This window comes from Oncorhynchus kisutch, linkage group LG14 (genome assembly GCF_002021735.2).
Source record: "Oncorhynchus kisutch isolate 150728-3 linkage group LG14, Okis_V2, whole genome shotgun sequence".
NCBI classification, from domain to species: domain Eukaryota; kingdom Metazoa; phylum Chordata; class Actinopteri; order Salmoniformes; family Salmonidae; genus Oncorhynchus; species Oncorhynchus kisutch.
The window spans coordinates 52118196-52141581 of record NC_034187.2 but is presented as its reverse complement, the minus strand read 5'-3'; the positions used below and the strand labels follow the sequence as shown (position 1 = coordinate 52141581).

General features: G+C 42.9%; 2 protein-coding genes and 1 long non-coding RNA gene across 4 annotated transcripts; 1 reads left to right on the top strand and 2 right to left on the bottom strand.

Moving 5' to 3' along the window:
• Positions 1-509: 509 nt before the first annotated feature.
• Positions 510-3594, bottom strand: LOC109903270 (uncharacterized). The gene is made up of 6 exons (XR_002257000.2): positions 2857-3594; positions 2267-2325; positions 2093-2157; positions 1941-2011; positions 1816-1839; positions 510-1588 (listed from the first exon to the last, which is right to left on the bottom strand). It is a non-coding gene; the product is annotated as an uncharacterized LOC109903270 (long non-coding RNA).
• Positions 3057-19572, top strand: rad21b (RAD21 cohesin complex component b). 2 transcript variants are annotated; one of them, XM_020500591.2, is made up of 14 exons: positions 3057-3194; positions 4189-4408; positions 4690-4819; positions 5107-5206; positions 5981-6087; positions 6427-6639; positions 9574-9693; positions 9816-9944; positions 10185-10408; positions 10698-10845; positions 11171-11316; positions 11546-11713; positions 17225-17308; positions 17448-19552. In XM_020500591.2, the coding sequence occupies exons 2-14, from the start codon at positions 4265-4267 to the stop codon at positions 17637-17639; spliced, it is 1905 nt and encodes a 634-aa protein (XP_020356180.1). In that variant the 5' UTR covers positions 3057-3194; positions 4189-4264; the 3' UTR covers positions 17640-19552. The 2 variants fall into 2 exon arrangements, with proteins under 2 accessions (XP_020356180.1, XP_020356179.1); XM_020500590.2 differs by having other exon boundaries at positions 3066-3194; positions 4215-4408; positions 17448-19572.
• On the bottom strand, positions 18875-21723 carry utp23 (UTP23 small subunit processome component). The gene is made up of 3 exons (XM_020500593.2): positions 21272-21723; positions 21013-21184; positions 18875-20338 (listed from the first exon to the last, which is right to left on the bottom strand). The coding sequence occupies exons 1-3, from the start codon at positions 21457-21459 to the stop codon at positions 19949-19951; spliced, it is 750 nt and encodes a 249-aa protein (XP_020356182.1). The 5' UTR covers positions 21460-21723; the 3' UTR covers positions 18875-19948.
• Between the last annotated feature and the right edge of the window lie 1663 nt (positions 21724-23386).

Here is a 23386-nt window from a genome sequence, read left to right as displayed (position 1 = left end):
GGAATACTGTGTTCCTTACAGGACATTCTGTCCCTACCCAGGGAGGGGAGAGACCTTGGGCTTGTAGTAGATTGTTTAACAGGTGGCATACAATGTGAGAAGGCTTGTGAACTATTTTGCCATTGTATCTGAGAGGAGGAGGGACATTTATGACGAAATGTGAGGTATATAACCAACATGGTTTTGTGACCAGGGAGGTGTCATTGTAAATAAGAATGTATTCTTAACTGACTTGGCTAATTGAACAAAAATAAAAACAGGGCTCATTGTGTGAGGGTGGCAATTTTTTGTCTCGCTTAGGGCGGCCACCCATAAAAAAAAATTGGTGCAGCTGCGTTGCTTAATGAAAAACCTGTAGGCTGTTTGCTTCCCAATTATACAAGAGTAATTGTAATGAGCCTTATTCACAAAAAAACAATTGTATCGTCATCCAATGGTAGTCGAACAAACATCATGAGTTATAGGCCTAATAATGATTTATTGGTAAATGAAAAACTGGTAGACTAATAACCGACTTAAAAATTACTTTTATTTTCATATTTAGTTAGCAGTTTGTTGTGTTTTGTTAACATTCAAAAGCCACAGTATGATTCTCATAATATTAAGAATAGAGTGACTTAGCTCTCCCAACCTTGTTTCACATGGTTGATGTAACGCCTATCGCTGTTGATCCTCCCACTTCTGATGACACACCCACATATGCAGTTACCCATACTTGCAGGTGGAAGCCAAGTACCCCTGACTGCAGTGTGCAATTCGGGCCAGGCTCTACATTTTTTTGTCTGAGGTTTGACGGTTACACACTGAATACAAACACACACGTTGAATAGAAAACATATTTCATTTTTGAAGATCTTAAGAAATATTATATAAAGTGGTACCAGCAGATGTGTTGCAACACTTTGTGCTTCATGCTATGAGACAAGTTACTGATATTGCTGCAGTGAACAACAGACTTGTTATGCATGTCATGTACTGTTAAAATTGTGTTGATAAATGTTATAACTTATATTATTTCATTGAGCATATATATATATATATATATATATATATACATATATATATACACACACACACAGTTACTACCTATCCTTATTTATAATGTTATTTACTTTCCTCATGAGAATGGAGACAGACTATACCATATAGACATACTGACAAGCTGAATGTGCTTTGTACATTAAGTTATCCAGTACAGAGATCAGAGACTCCTGTGACTTCAACATCATCTTTACTAAACAACTTAACACAATTAACAATTGAAACAATTGACACAGCAGACAAAAACAAGGTTTGACCACTCCTCAAAAATGGCTTCACTCCTGCTCCTCAAGAGGCAAAGACAGTAATGTTCTTGTTGTCAACTGCCTCCACATAGAACATCTCAATCTCTCTGTAACATGAATGGTTCCTTGAGAATATTTTCCTCTTCATCCAGGTCATCATACAACCGAGGTCCTTTAAGGGTTGTAATGGAGTCTTCCCTGTCCATCCCAATTACACTGGGGAGGGAAACAGTGGCTTTAAATGTTTGGAGTTTCCACTACCTTGCTGCCTCTAAGGTGTCCCTTATAAGAACATCTGCTTCCTTGAAGAAAAAGGAAGAATTAATATTAAGAGTAGTGCCTAATTGGTTGATCAAGTCAAATTACAACCTACTTTCACAATACCACCATGCAAACAAAAGCCACTATTACTAAAAGGGGTTTTCAGTGATATCTATAACTACTCAAGTCATCACAACTATTATGTCTTGCCATGCATCAAGCCTTCAGCATTACACACAGTAGACTACATAACCAGTTCACAGCTCACCGTGCATCTTGTTTTCAGTATCACCTAGAAAGAAAACAGATTGTGGTCATTAAGTAATGTAAAGGAACCTCTCGGGATGTGTATACAAGAATGCACCTTACTTTAGCTAATACCCTATACAGTACCTGATCCTGCAGAGCTGGATGCTGAAGTGACATGCTGTGACTTCTCGGGGGGTTTCGTCTTCTACATCATCCTGAAATATATTGGAGGGGGGGGGGGGTTTAAGTCTTTAAACATTGGTTTAAGACTATACCACTCATCATACGACTCCTACCTGTAGTGCGTTTTGTTTTTGCCGCTTTTTCGATCTTTCAACCTCTCTTCTTCAGACCTTAGTGACTGAATGACATATATTCAATATGAAAATATATTCAGGTCAGTCTGGCCACAGTGAAACAAGTGATTTTAAGGATGCAAATGAAACGTTTTTATGATGTTCAATACTTACGGCATGGGAAAGTTCTGCAGAACTAGGTGCCACCATGGCCTAATTTGCTGCATGTTTTCCTTTGAAAAAGAAAATCACACAATCGGATGGGTATCCCAAAAACATTATATGCACTAGTGATGAATATTTCAGAATTTATACATACCTCAGTGAAATCACACTGTGCTTCCATTGCAATGTATAGTTAAAGAGTAGGTTGTTAAGTTTGATAAGTATGATAACAACCATAATAATAATCGTAAATAATAATAATAATAATAATGATTTCATTATTGTATATACTATGTGTAGGCTGTGTAGACTCGCTATGTGTAACTAAGGGAATGGCATCAACAATACACATTTAGAGCCAGTCAAAAACAACAAGGCATACATTGAACACAGAAAATCAAATTGATTACATGACGACAAACCTAGGCTTACTGCTCAAGTAGGCAAATTTGTCCAAATAAGATTCCCTCACTTGCAAATGGGCGCTAATTAACCCATGCTAACATCAGTGCGGTAGTTGGTCATATGAAAATGTACCACTGTACTGGTATAACATGAATATTACAAAGTACATTATGCATAATGACAGTCTCACTTACTTCCATGGTTTATATTTTTATCCATGTAGGTCAGGTTCGATTAAGAACTTGGGTGACCTTGAAAGAGACCAGGAAAGGTTTTGGTTAAACGCGTTTGACTCCGCCCACATTGAGCCCGGCCCCGAATAATGACCCCGCCCACATTGAACCCGGCCCCGACGTTTGACTCCGCCCATATTGAGCCCTGCCCAGAACTGCACACTGCAGTCAGGGGCTTCTCAGTGCAAGAGACCAAAAATGGTTGCTGCCATCTTGTTTGTTTTCAGTGGGAGGAGGAAGAGGAGGGGTGGAAAAAGTAAACTACAGTACAGCCGCCCCGAAAAATTGGAGCGTAATTGGTGAGTTGATTTACATTTTAAATATACGTTCAACTACTGGAATAAAGCAAATGTTTTGCATGTTAGATCAAATTTTAAAAATGGTATACACAAACCAAAAATCTTATCAGAATACGCGCTCTGTTTTGGAAATGACACGGGGTTGTTGATTACGTCGCACACACTGCTCGGTAACATTAGCTAGCCTAGTATACTAGCTATTTACCTGTTGTACTGTGGGTATTTAGCTAGCTTCACATTTGTTTATTAATCTGGAACGCAATATTGTACCAAAACGTACAAATATGTATCACTGGCGCTTACGTCTCCTGCAAACCCCCCAAAGATAGCTATCGGGGCTGTTGTTTGGCTCGCGCCGAGGCCCCGTTATTATTTTCAATTTTTTTACAATCTAAACGATTGGTTTCCTAACTCACTTAGTTGTATTCATACTTTTTTTATGGCAGAGCTAGTTGTGCATTGTTAATAAATATTCGATGTGTTTAATAAGTATCATATGTTGTTAAATTTACAAAACGAAATCTGTCGGTATCAAGACCAACACAAATCCTCCACCTCCATGGAGGGTACCAAAAAATCAGGACAATGACCAGATTGGGCCTCAGTCGCTACTTGAAGCTAGTTAGTTTGACAGATGTAGCCGTAACTTATTCGGCCAGGTAAACAAATCACAAAATTTCGCAATTTTTAGTTAGTTATTTAATTACTTAATTTAATTTCTGAGTATTCAATCATTGTTGTTCATTCATTTTATTAACATTCATCCACAACGCACTTTCATCATGCAATATAGTGTGAGAGTGTCGTTGGTCTGCCAGCACCGAGGACTGATGACACACTCAAATGTAACTTTGACAGATATTGAGTAATGAAGTGTAGTATAAAAGTGACGGTTAATGCGTGGCAATATAAAATGTATTTCTGAAAGTCCTTCGTTATTCAATATGACCATCAAAGTGTATTACATCTTGTGACTGGAATTTTTTTCTAACAGAAGTCTCTAACCTTTGTCCCTGCAAGTCGGCGGTCCCCGTCCCCTCCTCCCCCTTGGGCGAGAAGGTGCTGGGTCAATGTTTTACGCCCACTTTGTACTCAGCAAGCGTGGGCCGCTGGCCAAGATCTGGCTAGCGGCCCACTGGGATAAGAAGCTCACCAAGGCTCATGTGTTTGAATGCAACCTGGAGAGCAGTGTGGAGAGCATCATCTGCCCCAAGGTAAACAAGCTATTATCCATACAGCGCTTCTATTATGTGTTTCTGTCATGTGCTGCGCTCTCTAGTCTCCACTAGGTTAATGCTGCTCTAAAGGTACTTTGACAGACTAGTGTTGCGTGAACCGGTAGAAGTGTGTACATTTTCAACTCACTTGCTGTGGGTCAGGGCTTGGTAGATGAGCGTACTAGAGATTTGAAGTGAATTATCTTGCCATAAGGGGTAAATGTATTTCTGAACCGTGTTAGATTCAATACGTTCTTTCTTATTATTTATTTATCCAGGTGAAAATGGCCCTGCGTACATCAGGTCATCTGCTCCTGGGGGTGGTGAGGATCTACAACAGGAAAGCCAAGTACTTGTTGGCTGACTGTAACGAGGCTTTCATCAAGATCAAGATGGCCTTCAGACCAGGTAATATATTGGCTAGGCGGTCCAACATCTTCTTTGTCGATTTACATTCAATACTCTGAGTTACAGTTTGTCTCAACAGCCATCTACTTTAAATCTTAATTTTACTGTTAGTTGGCATATATTGTTGAATGAACTGAAATTGGGTCTCCTGAAAAGAGTCCCAATATGAAACTTGTGAGTGGCACACTGGGCTGCTAGACAGTACTAACATTGTTGGTAGATGTTATGGCTGGGTACTATGTGGGTTTGAGCTGGCCTGACCCCTGCCTCCATCCCTGTCCTCTCAGGTGTGGTGGATCTGCCAGAGGAGAACAGAGAAGCTGCCTACAACGCCATCACCATGCCAGAAGAGTTCCACGACTTCGACCAGCCACTACCAGACCTAGAGTGAGTCCTGCATGTCATCAGAGCCCAACAAGTTGATATATGTTTTTTGAGATTTGCCATGAAGCTCTGATGAGTGCTGTGTCTCCATTGATGTATATGTTCGCATCAAATTTGATTTGTCACATGAGCCGAATACAAAAGCTGTAGTAGACCTTACCGTGAAATGCGTACTTACAAGCCCTTAGCGAACAGTGCAGAGTGATAAAATATTTGTGAAATAAACTAAAGTTAAAAAGGTAACACAATAACAAGGCTATATACAGGGGATACCGGTACTGAGTCAATGTGTGGGGGTACAGGTTAGTCAAGGTAATTGAGGTCATATGTACATGTAGGTAGGGGTAAAGTGACTATGCATACATAATAAACAGAGTAGCAGCAGCGTAAAAAAAAAGGGGGGTCAATACAAATAGTCCGGTGTGGTAGCAGAAAGAACAGTATGCCAATTTGTAGGGCCTTCCTCTGACACCACCTGGTATAGAGGTCCCTGGATGGCAGGAAGCTTGGCCCCAGTGTTGTACTGGGCTGTACACGCTACCCTCTGTAGCACCTTGCGGTCGGATATAGAGGACTTGCCAAACCAGGCGGTGATGCAACCAGTCAGGATGATTTCGATGGTGCAGCTGTAGAACTTTTTGAGGATCTGAGGACCCATGCCAAAACTTTTCAGTCTCCTGCAGGAGTTCTGTATGCTCTTACTGGTAACGGTTTGCTTGTACCCAGCGCACTAGGTGTTTCTTTGCTCAGTGGTAGTGATTTATGTTGTATTTGCAGTGACATCGACGTAACCAAGCAGTTCACATTGAACCAGAGTCGAGTGGAAGAGATCACCATGAGGGAGGAGGTGGGCAACCTGAACCTGCTGCAGGAGATTGACTTCGGTATGTAGCCAGGCCTCCCAGTCCAATCCTTTTACCATCTCACTCCTCAAACTAAACCATGACTGCATCTCAATAGTCTGTAGTTGCTTCCTTTTTCATCTCCTTCACCTCATCTGCTCTGATATGGATAGGTGATAGCAAATGCTTGGTAGTGGTCGACCATGTTTTCACCATAGTTTCATATCCAGGCAGATTATTGAAATGCACCCATACTCCAGCCTATTCCATCCTATTCCAAGCTCCTCCCTTCCCAGTGTGACAAAGCCCGCCACTCATTACTGCTGTACATACATATTCCGAAAACTCATTCTAACATATTCAGTGTTTTCTCCCCTCCAGCTGACTTTGGGATGGATGACCGGGAGATGATGCGGGAAGAGAGTGCCTTCGAGGTGGACATCATCCACGGTGCATCAGCCTCCAACCTGCTCCTAGACCCAGAGACCTCTGAGGCCCAGATCACAGACACGTCCAACCACCTGGAGTATGACGACCAGTACAAAGATGACTTCGGAGAGATCCCCATGGCTGACAGCGAAGGAGGCATGCTGGGTAAGAAGGAAGGAAGGATAACCTGGTTTGGGGCTATGACCAAATTCTTTCTTTCCTTGTCTCCTTGGGTGCGTTTCAATAATATCTCCTTCCTCCTGAAGTGTGCACAGGTGTGGGAGGAAGGAGATGTAAATGGGACATAGCCCTTGCCTCCTCCATGACTAATGTGGCCAATTGATTGTTTACATAATGGTTGTATCTGGTGTAAAAACCCTGTGGCTTGATTCAATCTGTAGTGCTGAAGAGCTGCGCTACATACAGCGCCATAGAAATTTAAAGACAATGTTCCTGTGTCGTCGGAGACTGCATTCATGGTAGAGCCTTCTGTATGATTCAGTTCGACTGGCGCCTAGCTGAACTCAGCTAGACGAACCAAACGAGTGTGCTTGACTCCCTTAATAGACCTTAGTGCCAATAGTACTGTTCGTTCATCTTGAGACGCCGTAGCCAGATCTAATCTAAGATAACTCAAGAAATCTGTCATTAATTTATACTTTTTTGCAGAGGATCTTAGTCGCACAATTTCACATCTAACTAAGATGCAGTATTTCTCAAGTGAAAAATGGTGCATGAAAATGATTAGTCGCTCGTTGAATTACAACAAACACTTCATTGAAGAGTCCCATCTGTTCAAATCAAATTTTACTGGTCATATACACATGGTTAGCAGATGTTATTGCGAGTGTCGCGAAATGCTTGTGCTTCTAGTTCTGACAGTGCAGCAATATCTAACAAGTAATCTAACAATTCCACAACAACTACCTAATAACACACAAATCTAAGTAAAAGGATGGAATAACATCCGAGCGGCATAGGCTAGATGCAATAGATGGTATAAAATACAGTATATACATAAGGGATGAGTAATGCAAGACATGTAAACATCATTAATAAAATGACTACTATTCCCTTTGTTAGTGGCCAATGATTTCAAGTCTGTATGTAGGCAGCAGCCTCTCTGTGCTGGTGATGGCTGTTTAACAGTCTGATGGCCTTGAGATAGAAGCTGTCTCTCAGTCCCAGCTTTGATGCACCTGTACTGACCTCGCCTTCTGGATGTAGCGGGGTGAACAGGCAGTGGCTCGGGTGGTTGTTGTCCATGATGATCTTTTTAGACTTCCTGTGACATTGGGTGCTGTAGGTGTCCTGGCGGGCAGGTAGTTTGCCCCCGGTGATGCGTTGTGCAGACCGCACCACCCTCTGGAGAGCCTTGCGGTTGTGGGTGGTGTAGTTGCCATACCAGGCGGTGATACAACCCGACAGGATGCTCAATTGTGCATCTGTAAAAGTTTGTGAGGGTTTTAGGTGACAAGACTAATTTCTTCAGCCTCCTGAGGTTGAGGCGGTGCTGTTGCGCCTTCTTCACCACACTGTCTGTGTGGGTGGACCATTTCAGTTTGTCCGTGATGTGTACGCCGAGGAACTTAACTTTACACCTTCTCCACTGCTGTCCCTTCGATGTGGATAGGGGAGTGCTCCCTTTGCTGTTTCCTGAAGTCCACTATCATCTCCTTTGTTTTGTTGACGTTGAGTGAGAGGTTGTTATCCTGACACCACACTCCCAGGGCCCTCACCTCCTTCCTGTACGCTGTCTCGTCGTTGTTGGTGATCAAGCCTACTAAATGTTATGTTGTCTGCAACCTTGAGCAAGTTGGAGGCGTGCATGGCCACGCAGTCATGGATGAACAGGGAGTACAGGAGGGGGCTGAGCATGCACCCTTGTGGGGCCCCAGTGTTGAGGATCAGCAAAGTGGAGATGTTGTTTCCTACCTTCACCACCTAGGGGCTGCCCGTCAGGATGTCCAGGGCCCAATCACACAGGGCGGGTTTGAGACCCAGGGCCTCAAAGTTAATGATGAGCTTGGAGGGTACTATGGTGTTGAATGCTGAGCTGTAGTCAATGAACAGCATTCTTACATAGCTATTCCCCTTGTCCAGATGGGATAGGGCAGTGTGATGGCGATCGCATCGCCTGTGGACCTATTGGGGCGGTATACAAATTGAAGTGGGTCTAGGGTGTAGGTGATATGATCCTTGACTAGTCTCTCAAAGCACTTCATGATGACAGGGGCGATAGTCATTTAGTACCGTTACCTTTGCCTTCTTCGGTACAGGAACAATGGTGGCCATCTTGAAGCATGTGGGGACAGCAGACTGGGATAGGGAGAGATTAAATATGTCCATAAACACACCAACCAGCTGGTCTGCGCATGCTCTGAGGACGTGGCTAAGGATGCTGTCTGGGCCGGCAGCCTTGCGAGGGTTAACACGTTTAAATGTCTTACTCATGTCGGCCACGGAGAAGGAGAGCCCACAGTTCTTGGTGGCACTGTGTGGTCCTCAAAGCGGGCAAAGAAGGTGTTTAGTTTGTCTGGAAGCAAGATGTCTGTGATGTGGCTGATTTTCTTTTTGTAGTCCGTGATTGTCTGTAGAACCTGCCACTTAGGTCTTGTGTCTGAGCCGTTGAATTGCTGTTGACCAGTGACCGATGAAGAGTTGTAGACTTCGGCTACCGACTTGCCTCAAGACATTTTTGTGTGTGCACGAACAGCCCCCCAAAAAACTTGCCGAAGACCAGTACAAACAAAAACGTTACAATATGTAGTCAGAATATATGTACCAACTCTTCCGGACTATTTCAGATGGGAAGCATGCGGACGCCTTAAATGCTACATGTCAGCTCAATCGAAAATTACGTTTAAATTTCAATCATGCAATAACTTCAGCAATACAGATTCAATCGAAAAATGAAATTTAAAAATAGGAAGCATAGAAATAGCACACCTAGAACATATATACTTTTAAAGACTTGTTTTCAATGAATCACAGATCTATAACTCAAATTTCTATGTGAATTTGGTCAGTTTGCCCAAAAAGTTACATATTACAGCTTTAATTCCTGCTGAGCATTGCCACTTTCATGCCTGTTTCTAGTTGACAAGCTCCTAAGTAACAAGGATGGGGGTGGCATTTTCGATGACCCTCCCGCCATCACAGAGAGTGTGCTGAGGCTGCAGGAACACGATGTCGAAGATGACTTTGATGCCCTCTCACGTAAGTTGCAACACTTACCATATGCTGTTCCCATAACAATGTTTCGACCAACATGGTCTAAGCGAACTCTTTTGTATTAGTTATTGTATGTTTTAATATTTTTCTAAATGTTGTGTGTATAGCGGGAGGTCCAGACAGCCCAGACTCAGGCCCAGCAGAGCCCCTGCCCGCCATGCAGGACCAGACAGAGCAGACCACGCTGGTACACAACGAGGAGGAGGCTTTCGCCCTGGAGCCCATCGACATCACAGGTCAGCAGCCCACAATCTCTAAAATTCTGATAGTTATGTTATGTATGTACTACATCACATAGATCTATGCCATAACGTATTCACTTAGGAGCACCACTGCTCTCGTCTTGGAGTTTAGTAGCACACAAAAGATCTTCAACACTTGCTTGTTCTTCAAGGCACCCCTACCACCCTGGATCCCACTGCTGCCACCAAATGTCACTATTCACTTACAAGTTATTTTCTCTTTACTCCTCACAGTGAAGGAAACCAAAGCCAAGAGGAAGAGGAAGCTGATTGTGGACAACCTGAAGGAGCTGGATAGCAAGACCATCCGTGCCCAGCTCAGCGACTACTCTGACATCGTCACCACGCTGGACCTTGCGCCACCCACCAAGAAGCTGATGATGTGGAAAGAGACGGGAGGCGTGGAGAAGCTCTTCTCTCTGCCAGCACAGCCCCTCTGGAACAGCAGGCTTCTCAAGGTAACCCAGCAACTGGTCTGGTAGTTAGACAAACAAGGGCTGTGTACTGTTATTGTGTTCAATCCAGCACCTGGCAATGGCTTTTCTGTTTCCCCCCCCAGATGTGTTTATGTTAATTCCTAAATCTCTTTCATTAGAGCTTTTCTATATATTTCTATTCTCAACAATCAGTTTGTGAGGACCTAATGTAGCCACTATTTTTAGGGGTTTTGTGCATTGTTGTTTCTACCTAGCCTAACACTGACTCTATCCTCTCTCTCTTTCTCCCCCTCTCTTTCTCTTTCTGTAGATGTTCACCCGCACCCTGACCCCCCTGGTTCCAGATGAGATGAGGAAGAGGCGGAAGGGAGGTGAGGCAGACAGCCTGGATGAGTTCTTGAAGGACCTGGAGAACCCTGAGGTGCCCAGAGAGGAGGTCATGCAGAGGGACATCATCGGTGAGATACTCCACTCAGTTAACTCACTACCGAATGTCAACAGTGCATTCCTCTATAGTAGATGCCATTATAGGCTAGAGGGCCAACTCTCGGCATGGTCACATTAAGACATAGGCTGGTATTCAAAGTAGATACATTTAAAGTAGTAGACACTCAAAGTAGTACTATTGGAATTTCTTCAACTCCAGTGGAACAGACAGACTCCCAATCTGACATAAGCACTTCATCTGATCCTCATCCATAACACTCATGTACTTGTACTCAATACCTTTCTTTGATTACTGTAGTTTAATGTTCTGTCTGTGTGTAATTGTATGCGCTCCAGACCAGACCATCCTGGAGGAGCCCAGTGTACTGCAGGCATCGGCCATGGAGGGCAGCAGGACCACCCTGGACGAGTCAGTCATGCCCCCACCCTCCTCCATGCACGGCCAGAAACGCAAGGCCCAGGACACAGAGCCAGCCTTGCCCGTGAGTGCCTCTTTCCTCCTCTTTTCGCTCAAGCCCTGTTTAACTATGGCTAGGGAAACTTTCAAAGGCAGTTTGTCAAGCATATAAGGCTTGTTGGGGTTTGATATTGTATCCACTGGAAGATCTCATTAGTGCTTTTTGATAGTAGAAGTTTGACCTGCTTCTACCTTTTGCCCATACTCAACCCCCTACTCAACCACTCAAACGTTCTTATTCTCTCTCTATCCAGATGGGTACTCTGGAACAGGCTGCCAACCATTCAGGTGTGTCCCAGCAATTGGACATAACGGTGGAGCTGCCCCCTGAGGACAGCACCAACTTCAGCCAGTTCCCCGAGCTGGACCTGATAGGGGAGAAAAAGGACAAGAAGGAAGGAGAGGACGACTCAGACGAGGAGGTGAGATAGAGATAAAGATGTATCCTAAAGACAATGTGGCTCTCTTGGACCGTGGCTCTCTTGGACCATGGCGGGTGACCACTGATCTATTCTGTCTTAGCTTGCAAAAGGAAGCTAAATATGTACAGAGATTTCAGAAAGTATTCACACCCCTTGACGTTTTCCACATTTTGTTGTGTTACAGCCTGAATTTAAAATAGATATTATAATTGTTTTGTATTTTACCCCCCTTTTCTCCCCAATTTTTTGATATCCAATTACGATCTTGTCTTATCGCTGCAACTCCCCAATGGGCTTGGGAGAGGTGACGATTGAGTCATGCTTCCTCCAGAAACATGACCCGCCAAATTGCGCTTCTTAACACCTACCCGCTCAACCCGGAAGCCAGCTGCACCAATGTGTCGAAGGAAACATCGCTCAACTGACGACTGAAGTCAGCCTGCAGGCGCCTGGCCCGCCACAAGGAGGCACTAGAGCGCGATGAGCCAAGTAAAGCTGGCGATGCAGTGCCTTAGACCGCTACGCAACTTAGGAAGCCAGTAGATAAACATTTGTTACAAATATTATCACTGGCCTACACACAATACCCCATAATGTCAAAGTGGAATTATGTTTTCTATTTATTTTACAAATTACTTAAAGTAAAAGCTGTAATGTCTTGAGTCAATTAGTATTTAATCCCTTTGTTATGGCAAGCCTAAATAAGTTCAGGAGTAAAAATTTGCTAAACAAGTCACATATGTTGCATGTTGACTCATTCTGTGTGCAATAATAGTGTTTATCATGATTTTTAAACGACTGCCTTATCTCTGTACCACACACATAAAATGATCTGTAAGGTCCCTCAACCACAAAGACTCGGGGAGGTTTTCCAATGGCTCGCAAAGAAGGGCACCTATTCAAATTAAATCACATTTGATTTGTCACATACACATGTTTAGCAGATGTTATTGTGGGTGTAGCGAAATGCTTGTGTTTCTAGCTACAACAGTGCAGTAATATCTATCAAGTAATATCTAACAATCTCACAACAATACACACTAATCTAAAGGAATGAAATTAAGAATATATACAGTGGGGCAAAAAAGTATTTAGTCAGCCACCAATTGTTCAAGTTCTCCCACTTAAAAAGATGAGAGAGGCCTGTAATTTTCATCGTAGGTACACTTCAACTAGGACAGACAAAATGAGAGAAAAAAATCCAGAAAAATCACATTGTAGGATTTTTAATGAATTTATTTGCAAATTATGGTGGAAAATAAGTATTTGGTCACCTACAAACAAGCAAGATTTCTGGCTCTCACAGACCTGTAACTTCTTCTTTAAGATGCTCCTCTGTCCTCCACTCGTTACCTGTATTAATGGCACATGTTTGAACTTGTTATCAGTATAAGAGACACCTGTCCACAACCTCAAACAGTCACACTCCAAACTCCACTATGGCCAAGACCATAGAGCTGTCAAAGGACACCAGAAACAAAATTGTAGACCTGCACCAGGCTGGGAAGACTGAATCTGCAATAGGTAAGCAGCTTGGTTTGAAGAAATCAACTGTGGGAGCAATTATTAGGAAATAGAAGACATACAAGACCACTGATAATCTCCCTCGATCTGGGGCTCCACGCAAGATCTCACCCCGTGGGGTCAAAATGATCACAAAAATGGTGAGCAATAACCACACTGGGGGACCTAGTGAATGACCTGCAGAGAGCTGGGACCAAAGTAACAAAGCCTACCATCAGTAACACACTACGCCGCCAGGGACTCAAATCCTGCAGTGCCAGACGATCAACAGAATTGTAGTTACTCCACAATACTAACCTAATTGACAGTCAAAAGAAGGAATTCTGTATAGAATAAAAAAGATTCCAAAACGTGCATCCTGTTTGCAACAAGGTACTAAAGTAATACTGCAAAACATGTGGCAAAGCAATTCACTTTTTGTGCTGAATACAAAGTGTTGTTTGCGGCAAATCCAATGCAACACATTATTGAGTGCCACACTCCATATTTTCAAGCATAGTGGTGGCTGCATCATGTTATGGGTATTCTTGTAATTGTTAAGGACTGGGGAGTTTTTCAGGATAAAAAATAAACGGAATGGAGCTAAGCACAGGCAAAATCCTAGAGGAAAACCTGGTTGTCTGCTTTCCACCAGACACTCACCTTTCAGCAGGACAATAACCCAAAACACAAAGCTAAATCTACACTGGAGTTGCTTACCAAGAAGACAGTGGCCGAGTTACAGTTTTGACTTAAATCTGCTTGAAAATCTATGGCAAAACCTGAAAATGGTTGTCTAGCAATGATCAACTACCAATTTGACAGAGCTTGAAGAATTTTGAAAATAATTATTTGCAAATGTTGCAAAATCCAGGTGTGGAGTGCTCTTTGAGACTTATACACTACCGTTCAAAGTTTGGGGTCACTTAGAAATGTCCTTGTTTTCCATGAAAACATACATGAAATGAGTTGCAAAATGAATAGGAAATATAGTCAAGATGTTGACAAGGTTATAAATAATGATTTTTAATTGAAATAATAATTGTGTCTTTCAAACTTTGCTTTCGTCAAATAATCCTCCATTTGCAGCCATTACAGCCTTGCAGACCTTTGGCATTCTAGTTGTCAATTTGTTGAGGTGATCTGAAGAGATTTCACCCCATGCTTCCTGAAGCACCTCCCACAAATTAGATTGGCTTGATGGGCACTTCTTACGTACCGTACGGTCAAGCTGCTCCCACAACAGCTCAGTAGGGTTGAGATCCGGTGACTGTTGGCCACTCTATAATATACAGAATACTAGCTGACTGCTTTTTCCCCAAATAGTTATTGAATAGTTTAGAGCTGTGCTTTGGGTCATTGTCCTGTTGTAGGAGGAAATTGGCTCCAATTTAAGCGCCGTCCACAGGGTATGGCATGGCGTTGCAAAATGGAGGGATGGCCTTCCTTCTTCAATATGCCTTTTACCCTGTACAAATCTCCCACTTTACCACCACCAAAGCACCCCAGACCATCACATTGCCGCCATCATGCTTGACAGATGGCGTCAAGCACTCCTCCAGCATCTTTTCATTTTTTCTGTCTCAAGAATGTTCTTCTTTGTGATCTGAACACCTCAAACTTAAGATTCGTCGTCCATAATACTTTTTTCCAATCTTCCTCTGTTCAGTGTCTGTGTTCTTTTGCCCGTCTAAATCTTTTCTTTTTATTGGCCAGTCTGAGATCTGGGTTTTTCTTTGCAACTCTGCCTAGAAGGCCAGCATCCCGGAGTCGCCTCTTCACTGTTGACGTTGAGACTGTTGTTTTGCGGGTACTATTTAATGAAGCTGCCAGTTGAGGACTTGTGAGGTGTCTGTTTCTCAAACTAGACACCACTCCTCTTTCTAGTCTGGTTAGGGCCAGTTTGCGCAGTTCTGTGAAGGGAGTAGTTACGGTGTTGTGCGAGATCTTCAGTTTCTTGGCAATTTCTCGCATGGAATAGCCTTCATTTCTCAGAACAAGAATAGACTGACGAGTTTCAGAAAAAAGTTATTTGTTTCTGGCCATTTTGAGCCTGTAATCGAACCCACAAATGCTGTTCCAGATACTCAACTCGTCTAAAGAAGGCAATTTTTATTGCTTCTTTAATCAGGACAACAGTTTTCAGCTGCACTAACATAATTGCAAAAGGGTTTTGTAATGATCAATTAGCCTTTTAAAATTATAAACTTGGGCCTCCTGAGTGGAACAGTGGTCTAAGACACTGCATCGCAGTGCTAGCTGTGCCACTAGAGATTCGAGTCCAGGCTCTGTGGCAGCCGACCGTGCCCGGGAGAACCATGGGGCGGTGCACAATTGGCCCAGCGTTGTCCGGGTTAGGGGAGGGCCGGGCGCAATGCACCCTGACACGGTCGCCAGGTGTACGGTGTTTCCTCTGACACATTGGTTCGGCTGGCTTCCGTCTTAAGTGGGCATTGTGTCAAGAAGCAGTGCGGCTTGGTTGGGTTGTGTTTCGGGGGGGACGCACGGTTCTCAACCTTTGCCTCTCCCGAGTCCGTACGGGAGTTTCAGCGATGAGACAAGACTAACTACCAATTGGAGACCACAAAATTGGGGAGAAAAAAGGGTAAAAAAATATCAATAAAATTATAAACTTTGATTAGCTAATACAACGTACCAATGGAACACAGGAGTGGTTGCTGATAATGGGCCTCTGTATACCTGTGTAGATATTCAATAAAACAAATCTGTCATTTACAACATTAACAATGTCTACACTGTATTCCTGATCAATTTGATGTTAATTTAATGGAAAATTGTTTTTATTTTCTTTCAAAAACAAGGACATTTCTAAGTGACCCCAAACTTTTCACCGGTAGTGTATATTTAAAAGTATGTGGACACCCCTTCAAATTAGTGGATTTGGCTATTTCAGCCATTGCTGACAGGTATATAAAATCGAGCACACAGCCATACAATCTCCATAGGGAACATTGGCAGTAGAATGGCCCGTACCGAAGAGCTGAGTGACTTTCAATGTGACACTGTCATAGGATGCCACCTTTCCAACAAGTCAATTTGTTAAATTTCTGCCCTGTTAGAGCTGCCCCGGTCAACTGTAAGTTGTTATTGTGAAGTGGAAACGTCTATGAACAACAACAGCTCAGCTACCAAGTGGTTGGCCACACAAGCTCACAGAACGGGACCGCTAAGTGCTGAAGTGCATAGCGCATAGGAAATTCTGTCCTTGGTTGCAACACTCACTACCGACTTCCAAACTGCCTTGGGAAGCAACATCAGCACAATAACTGTTCATCGGGAGCATCGTGAAATGGGTTTCCATGGCCGAGCAGCCGCACACAAGCCTAAGATCACTGTGCACAATGCCAAGCGTTGGCTGGAGTGGTGTAAAGCTTGCCGCCATTGGACTCTGGAGCAGTGGAAACACATTCGCTGGAGTGATGAATCACGCTTCACCATCTGGCAGTCCGATGATGAATCTGCGTTTGGCAATTGCCAAGAGAACGCTACCTGCGTGAAATGCATAGTGCCAACTGTAAAGTTTGGTGGAGGAGGAATAAGGCACCTTAGTTCCAGCAAAAGCCCTTTCCTGTTTCAGTGCGACAATGCCCCCATGCACAAAGCGAGGTACATACATGGTTTGTCGATCGGTGTGGAAGAACTTGACTGGCCCTGACCTCAACCCCATCGAACACCTTTGGGATAAATTGGAACTCAGTGAGCCAGGCCTAATCGCCCAACATTTACGATTTTAGTGTATTTAATTTTCAATAAAATTGTGTGTAGATGGGTGAGAAATCTATTTTAATACATTTTGAATTCGGGTTGTAACAAAAAATGTGGAATAAGTAATGGTGTATTAATACTTTCTGAAGGCACTGTAGGCCTAGAAGTACGCAGAAGCATGTCTCTTACGGTCTTGCATTGCTTGTACATTAGCCAAAGTGTATTATTTATGTTTATGAGTTAATGAGTTTATGAGTTAATGTTATGTGTGTTCCATGAAAGGATGAGGAAGGTCAGGCCGGAGAACAGGCCCGAGAGGAGAGGAGGTGGAACAAGAGAACCCAGCAGATGCTCCACGGCCTACAGGTATGTCATAGGAGAGCTTCTACAAGAGCACTAAGAACTGTACTAATTGCTGTGACTCACCAAGTGAACAACCCCAACATTTCTAACCAGAACCGGGTCTTTAACCGTGACGCACCTGTTCTCTCCCTCCCTTCAACAGAGGGTGATGGCCAAGACGGGGGCCCAGCAAATTAGCCTGCTGGATCTGTGCAGGAACAACAACAAGAAGCAGGCTGCCGCCAAGTTCTACAGCTTCCTGGTTCTAAAGAAGCAGCAGGCGGTGGAGCTCAACCAGACAGAGCACTACAGCGACATCATCGCCACCCCTGGAGCCCGCTTCCACCTAATCTAGACTTGACACTGGCTGCTTTTACTCTAAAACTGTTGTTTTGTATAGAATGTTATTTAGTTCTCTAACACTGTGCATATACATTTGTTTTATTTTTTTACCTACGCTGAACAAAAATATAAATACAACCGGCAACATTTTCAAATCTATGGATTTCACACGACTGGGCAGGGGCGCAGCCACGGGTGGGCCTGAGAGGGCATAGGCCTACCCACTGGGGAGCCACGTCCAGCCAATTAGTTTTTCCCCACAAAAGGGCTTTATTATAGACAGAAATACTTCTCAGCACCCCCCCCCCCCCCCGCAGGTGAAGAAGCCTGGGCCTGTGTGGCTCCACCTGGTCTGTGGTTGTGAGGCCGGTTGGAAGTACTGCCAAATTCTCTAAAATTACGATGTGCATAAAATGACTTATGGTAGAAAAATGTGTATTGAATTCTCTGGCAACAGCTTTGGTGGAGATTCCTGCAGTCAACATGCCAATTGCACGCTCCCTCAAAACTTGAGACATTGTGTTATGTGACAAAACTGCACATTTTAGTGGGCTTTTATTGTCCCCAGCACAGTGGACATGTGTAATGATCATGCTGTTTAATCAGTTTCTTGATATGCCATGCCTGCCAGGTAGAAATGCTCACCAACAGCGATGTAAACAAATTTGTGCCCAAAATTGGAGAAATTGTTTTTTTGAGCGTATGGAAAATGTATGGGAACTCTTTCAGATCGTGAAACATGGGACCAACATTTTTGTTCAGTATGTGCTTTTTTTGTCTAGAGGTTTTTTTTTTTTTTTAAATTGAAAGGTCAAGTGGCGGTTGGCGGGGGGGATGAAGTCACTGAATGTCATGATTGGTGGGATTATTGTATGCCTCCTGTCTTTGGCTTTTGTTATCCAATGAAAGCTCTTTATGTTTTGATAGAATGTGAGCGATAATCCAATCATGTGTTGCATTCAGAGGTTCCATTTCCCTCCCATAAAAAAAACAAGTTCTCATGTTTTATACCCTTTAGCTAAAAGAAGCGTGTAGTACTGGGCAAGTTTCTGAAACAAACCAGCAATCTTATCTTGAAGACCAACGGTAGCTTAGTAGTTTCAAGCATTCCAATGGGTTCGTTTTTAAATTCTGTTTACTAGTGCTTGTGTCTCTTGACTGTACTTTATATTTGACATTTAAAATGTCTCCGTTGTTGTGATTTGAGGATCATGTAGATTTTAAAAATAACTACTCTTTATTGCATGCTCCATTTTGAAATATACTTTATTCCAATTAATTGCTCCTGAAATTGTATTTCTTGAATAATTACCTTTGTTTCAAGTCACATACTGTGACAATGAAAATACTCGTATCAACTATCTAATGCAGATGTTAATGGTTTGGTCAGAATTAGACTTAAACGCTGCATCTTTCACATATTTTGAAGCTATTGTCATTTTCATCACACTCTAAATTAAGACAACTCAGCCCAGTGGGTGTCAGGAAACATTTAATTCAACTTTGATGCAGCTGAATGTCAAGAAATCTCTGGTATATAGAAAACTTTAATTTGGTATTCATTAATTAAAACAGTTTTGATGGAAACTTGCATAGGTGTTTAGACTCGTTGCGAGTCATTCTTGAATACGCTATTGCTCGTCTTATCATGGTTCATAGCTGCAGAGGACAAGTAGATTTATAGTTTTCTGACCATCCTTTACAATGAATGCATTGTTTTGATATCCACAGACTCCCTCTGAAATTGTATATGATGTAATGTTTCAGTGCATCCCCTTTTAAACTATGTGCCAGTAAACTTCCATTTTCCTTTTTGTATAAAACCCAAAATGTCTTGTAGATATTGTTGCTCAAATGTGTTCTAACTCAGATGTTTGATGCCATGCTTGTAGTCCTGAGCCCCAGCAACTGATGTAAGTTTTCTAATAAAATTAATACTGGTAACAGTTCATGTCAATGACAATCCTTTTCATAGCTGGTTCATTGAGCCAGCAAACTGGGTATAATGGCTATGGACTTACTATAATAATGACTTAGAATATCAATACCTTCTGATGGTCAAAAACTAGATTGTGAACTGTTTGAGGATACATTTTTAGAAACATGACGTCATGAACGCAATACAAAGACTGAATTCATTGTGTGCTTCTTCAAAATATGTTCTCCAGACATTTGAAGTTGGATCTCTTGAATTCCAATGAGATGCCTTTGATCTGGCAAATGTGTTTAGTAAAGATATAAACAGTAATTTATCTAAAAAGAGTTATACATTTATATTCAGCTGTTCAAATTTCAACTTTTGGGAGCCTTCTTCCCACCACACTAAGGGTTTGGGAGCGGTTTGAGGGATGGACCCTCGCCTCCCTCTGGCTTGCTGCGTTTCCTTTGACGGTTCCGTTTCTTCTTCTCAGTCTTAAGAGGCTGCGTCGGTGGCTGTTTTTTCTTCTTCTTTAGGCAGCTGAGCGGGTTGGGATTGGAGATTTTCCTCTTACGCTTCTTGCCCCGGCGCTCTCCATCCTGCCCGATCCCCTGCACCTCCTTCAGGCTGTTGATGCTCTGCTGCTGGACTGGGGTGACCATCTCTCCCAGAGCCACAGCCTCCACATGGCTAACTGAGCATTGGCTGGGCTTGTCCAACACTATGGTGTTGACGATGATATACATAAGAGGCACGCCCGGGATCTTCTTCAGGCCTGCGGTCAGCTCTTGGTCCTAGAAATTAAACATCCGACATGAAGAGGTGAATCAAAAAATGTGGTATAGACTGGATGCATGCAGTTAGGTTGGCGGCACTATTGGTTGTTGATCCTGAGGTGACAAGCGTTGCTGACACATGCCAAAACCTACAATGCCTAGATAGGTAAAATACCTATCAGCTAACCACATGGTCGTGTTCCCCTGCTCAGACGTTGCATGCATCAAACTGGTTGCGTAGCACGTCATCAAGGGCACCATATTGCTATAAATAAAGTAACCATATCATATATGTCAACTAGGCAAGTCAGTTAAGAACAAATTTCTTATTTACAAATGACGGTCTACCCTGGCCAAACCCGGACGAAGCTGGGCCAATTGTGTGCCGCCCTATGGAACTCCCAATCACGGCTGGATGTGATCTGGAATCGAACCAGGAACTGTAGTGACGCCTCTCGCACTGAGATGCAGTGCCTTAGACCACTGCGCCACTCGGGAGCTGATACCAATCCAGGTGTTGTAAGATCTGGCATGCATCAGCAATGTCTAAGCAGAGGAACATGACCCCATGTTACAGCTATTTGGCAGTCAATGATGTGGCATGCAACCATCGGTTGATGCATGCAAGGTCTGAGCAGGGAAACAGGACCATTGATTGACCCAGGTAAGTAAAGGTATGACATAACACTTACCTGTGTGGCAACAAAGTAGTGGTGTGGATTGCTCCCTTCCAGCATGGAGAGCAGACACTCTGACGCAGAGATGGGGTTCTTGAAATGCTTGCAGTTCCTAACCTGATACCGCTGCAGGATGAGTTTGGCACCATAGAGGTCTTTCAGTGATTCGAGTTCCTTCAATGCACAACTGTAGGACATAAGGTTACAAAAAAAACTGTCATTGGGTAAAACTCACGACAGTGTGACATTTACTACAACACCAAACCCCACTCACTTTGTAGTACAAAGTTGCACCTCCCCCATGAGGTATTTCGGCATCTGCTCTTTGATTTGAATCTTATTCTTCAGAGCCGCTTGGCAAAACGTCCCGTCGATGAGAATTTGAAAGGGCTCTCTAAAACTGAAGTTATGTTTGTAGAAATTGATGTTTTTCTTGGCTTTCTTTTGTCGTTTGATCGTCATTGTGACTAGTTCGCTAGCCCAAGAATGTACTAAAAATTACTTCCTGAAAAATCACACACAAATATCACTCAAATGGACGCAATTGCATTACGTATGTTCTGTAAATTTTCGTCAGTATCGGTTTACTAGTACACACGGATTCATAACCAATAAAATCAAATATCTTGGAAAATATAAACACACGTTTCCTTGGTTGAGTAACAGCTGAATATGTTCGTCTGGAAACAAAACGTCAGATTCAAGACTTCTGTTTCTTCTTCTTCTTCTGTGGGTTTTATGGCGGACTTACGACGCCAAAAGTTGCATTGTCGCCTCCAACTGGACGGGTTGAAAACCAAAACAAGATTTTTTTTAAATCCATACGATATAGGGACACTAACTTTATCCACCCAAATAAAAATTGTATATTAACAAAAACAAAACTCCCACTTCTTCCTTCTTTCAAATCTCCCTTCTCAGGCTCCATGTAACTCCTCCACCGAGAAATATTTCAGTCCCAGGAACCGCTCCGCTGCATCCACAATTATATCAACATTCCTGGACCTTCTCCCCACCTTGGCAGTGCCATTAATCACCATAGCTATAAATGCCACAAAGTCCACCTTCTTAACCTTTAAAATGTCAGGGTCCTGTTGGTGAAAGGCAACCCCTGCAGCCTGCAGTGAAGGATGGACTCTTCAGGAGCACCAATCAAACCCTCAACTCTTGTTGCATATGACATGCTCTGGACAGCCCTGACTTTGGCCACCTCATTCTCTTTCGCCCTTGTCGGGCAATCAAAAGATGTAGCTTCATGGTTCCCACCACAATTGCAACATGTCACATTTTCCTCACTTTTAAAACACATGATTTGATCTTTTCCACAACTTGAATATCTCGGCTTCTCCCTTCTGCAAACGCTTGAAACATGACCAAAAGCTTAACAATGACCACACTGCATTGGTCTTGGGATAAATGCTCTGACTCTGTAGTTTATATACCCCAACTGCACTTGAGTAGGGAGAGACACCATTTTAAAAACTCAAAGAACAGATAGACTCTTCACTTTTTCACCACACGAATCATCAGACATGCATAAATCACTACAGGAATATTTTTAATTTATTCAAAATCAACTTCCCACAAGTCGCCAGATTTAACCTCCTTAAGGGGTGCCCTGTCCGAAGAGACGCACTGTCACTACTTCTGCCGAAGTTGGTCCCTCTCCTTCTTCGGCGGTGTTCTGCGGTCGACGTCACAGGCTTTCCACCACCGATCCATGTTTCATTTTCGTTTGGTTTTGATTATTTACACACCTGGTTTCCATTCCATTAATTATGTTCATTATTTAACCCACTGATTTCCATCTCTGTTTTGTGCGTTATTGTTTGTCATGTGGGTTCTCGTTGTTTGTGCTTTAGTTTATTGTATATGTTCCTTGTTGGAATCTTACCATTTATTTAGTAAATCGTGGATTATTACTCAGAACTGTGTCCTTTTTACCAACAGCCTCACACACACACACACACAACACTTCAAACTTATCAAATCGGGTGAGAAGCAATGCACATTCCTTCTGATCCGCAGAAGCACACAAATCTAAACAAGCCCAACCTCTCGTGATCTTCACAGCCTTCACTTTACCCAGCACTCTCTCCACCAGTTTGGATATCTCAAATGGTTTCTTCAATATTGGAAATCTGCTCAACTTCTCCTCATTAACAAACTGTACTTCTACTAGATACAAAGGGACATTCTCATCACTGTGCATTACTTTGCTCCGTTTTCCATTATTTTGGACAATACTCCAATTCTCCTTGATTCTAGTGCCACTGGATTCAGAATCCACTTCATCGTCCACTTCCGGCATCTTCTTCCAGCCTGCACATTTGACCAACTTTTGTTCCTGTCTCAAGTCAGTTACGTTATGTGCTGTGAAGTACTGCTG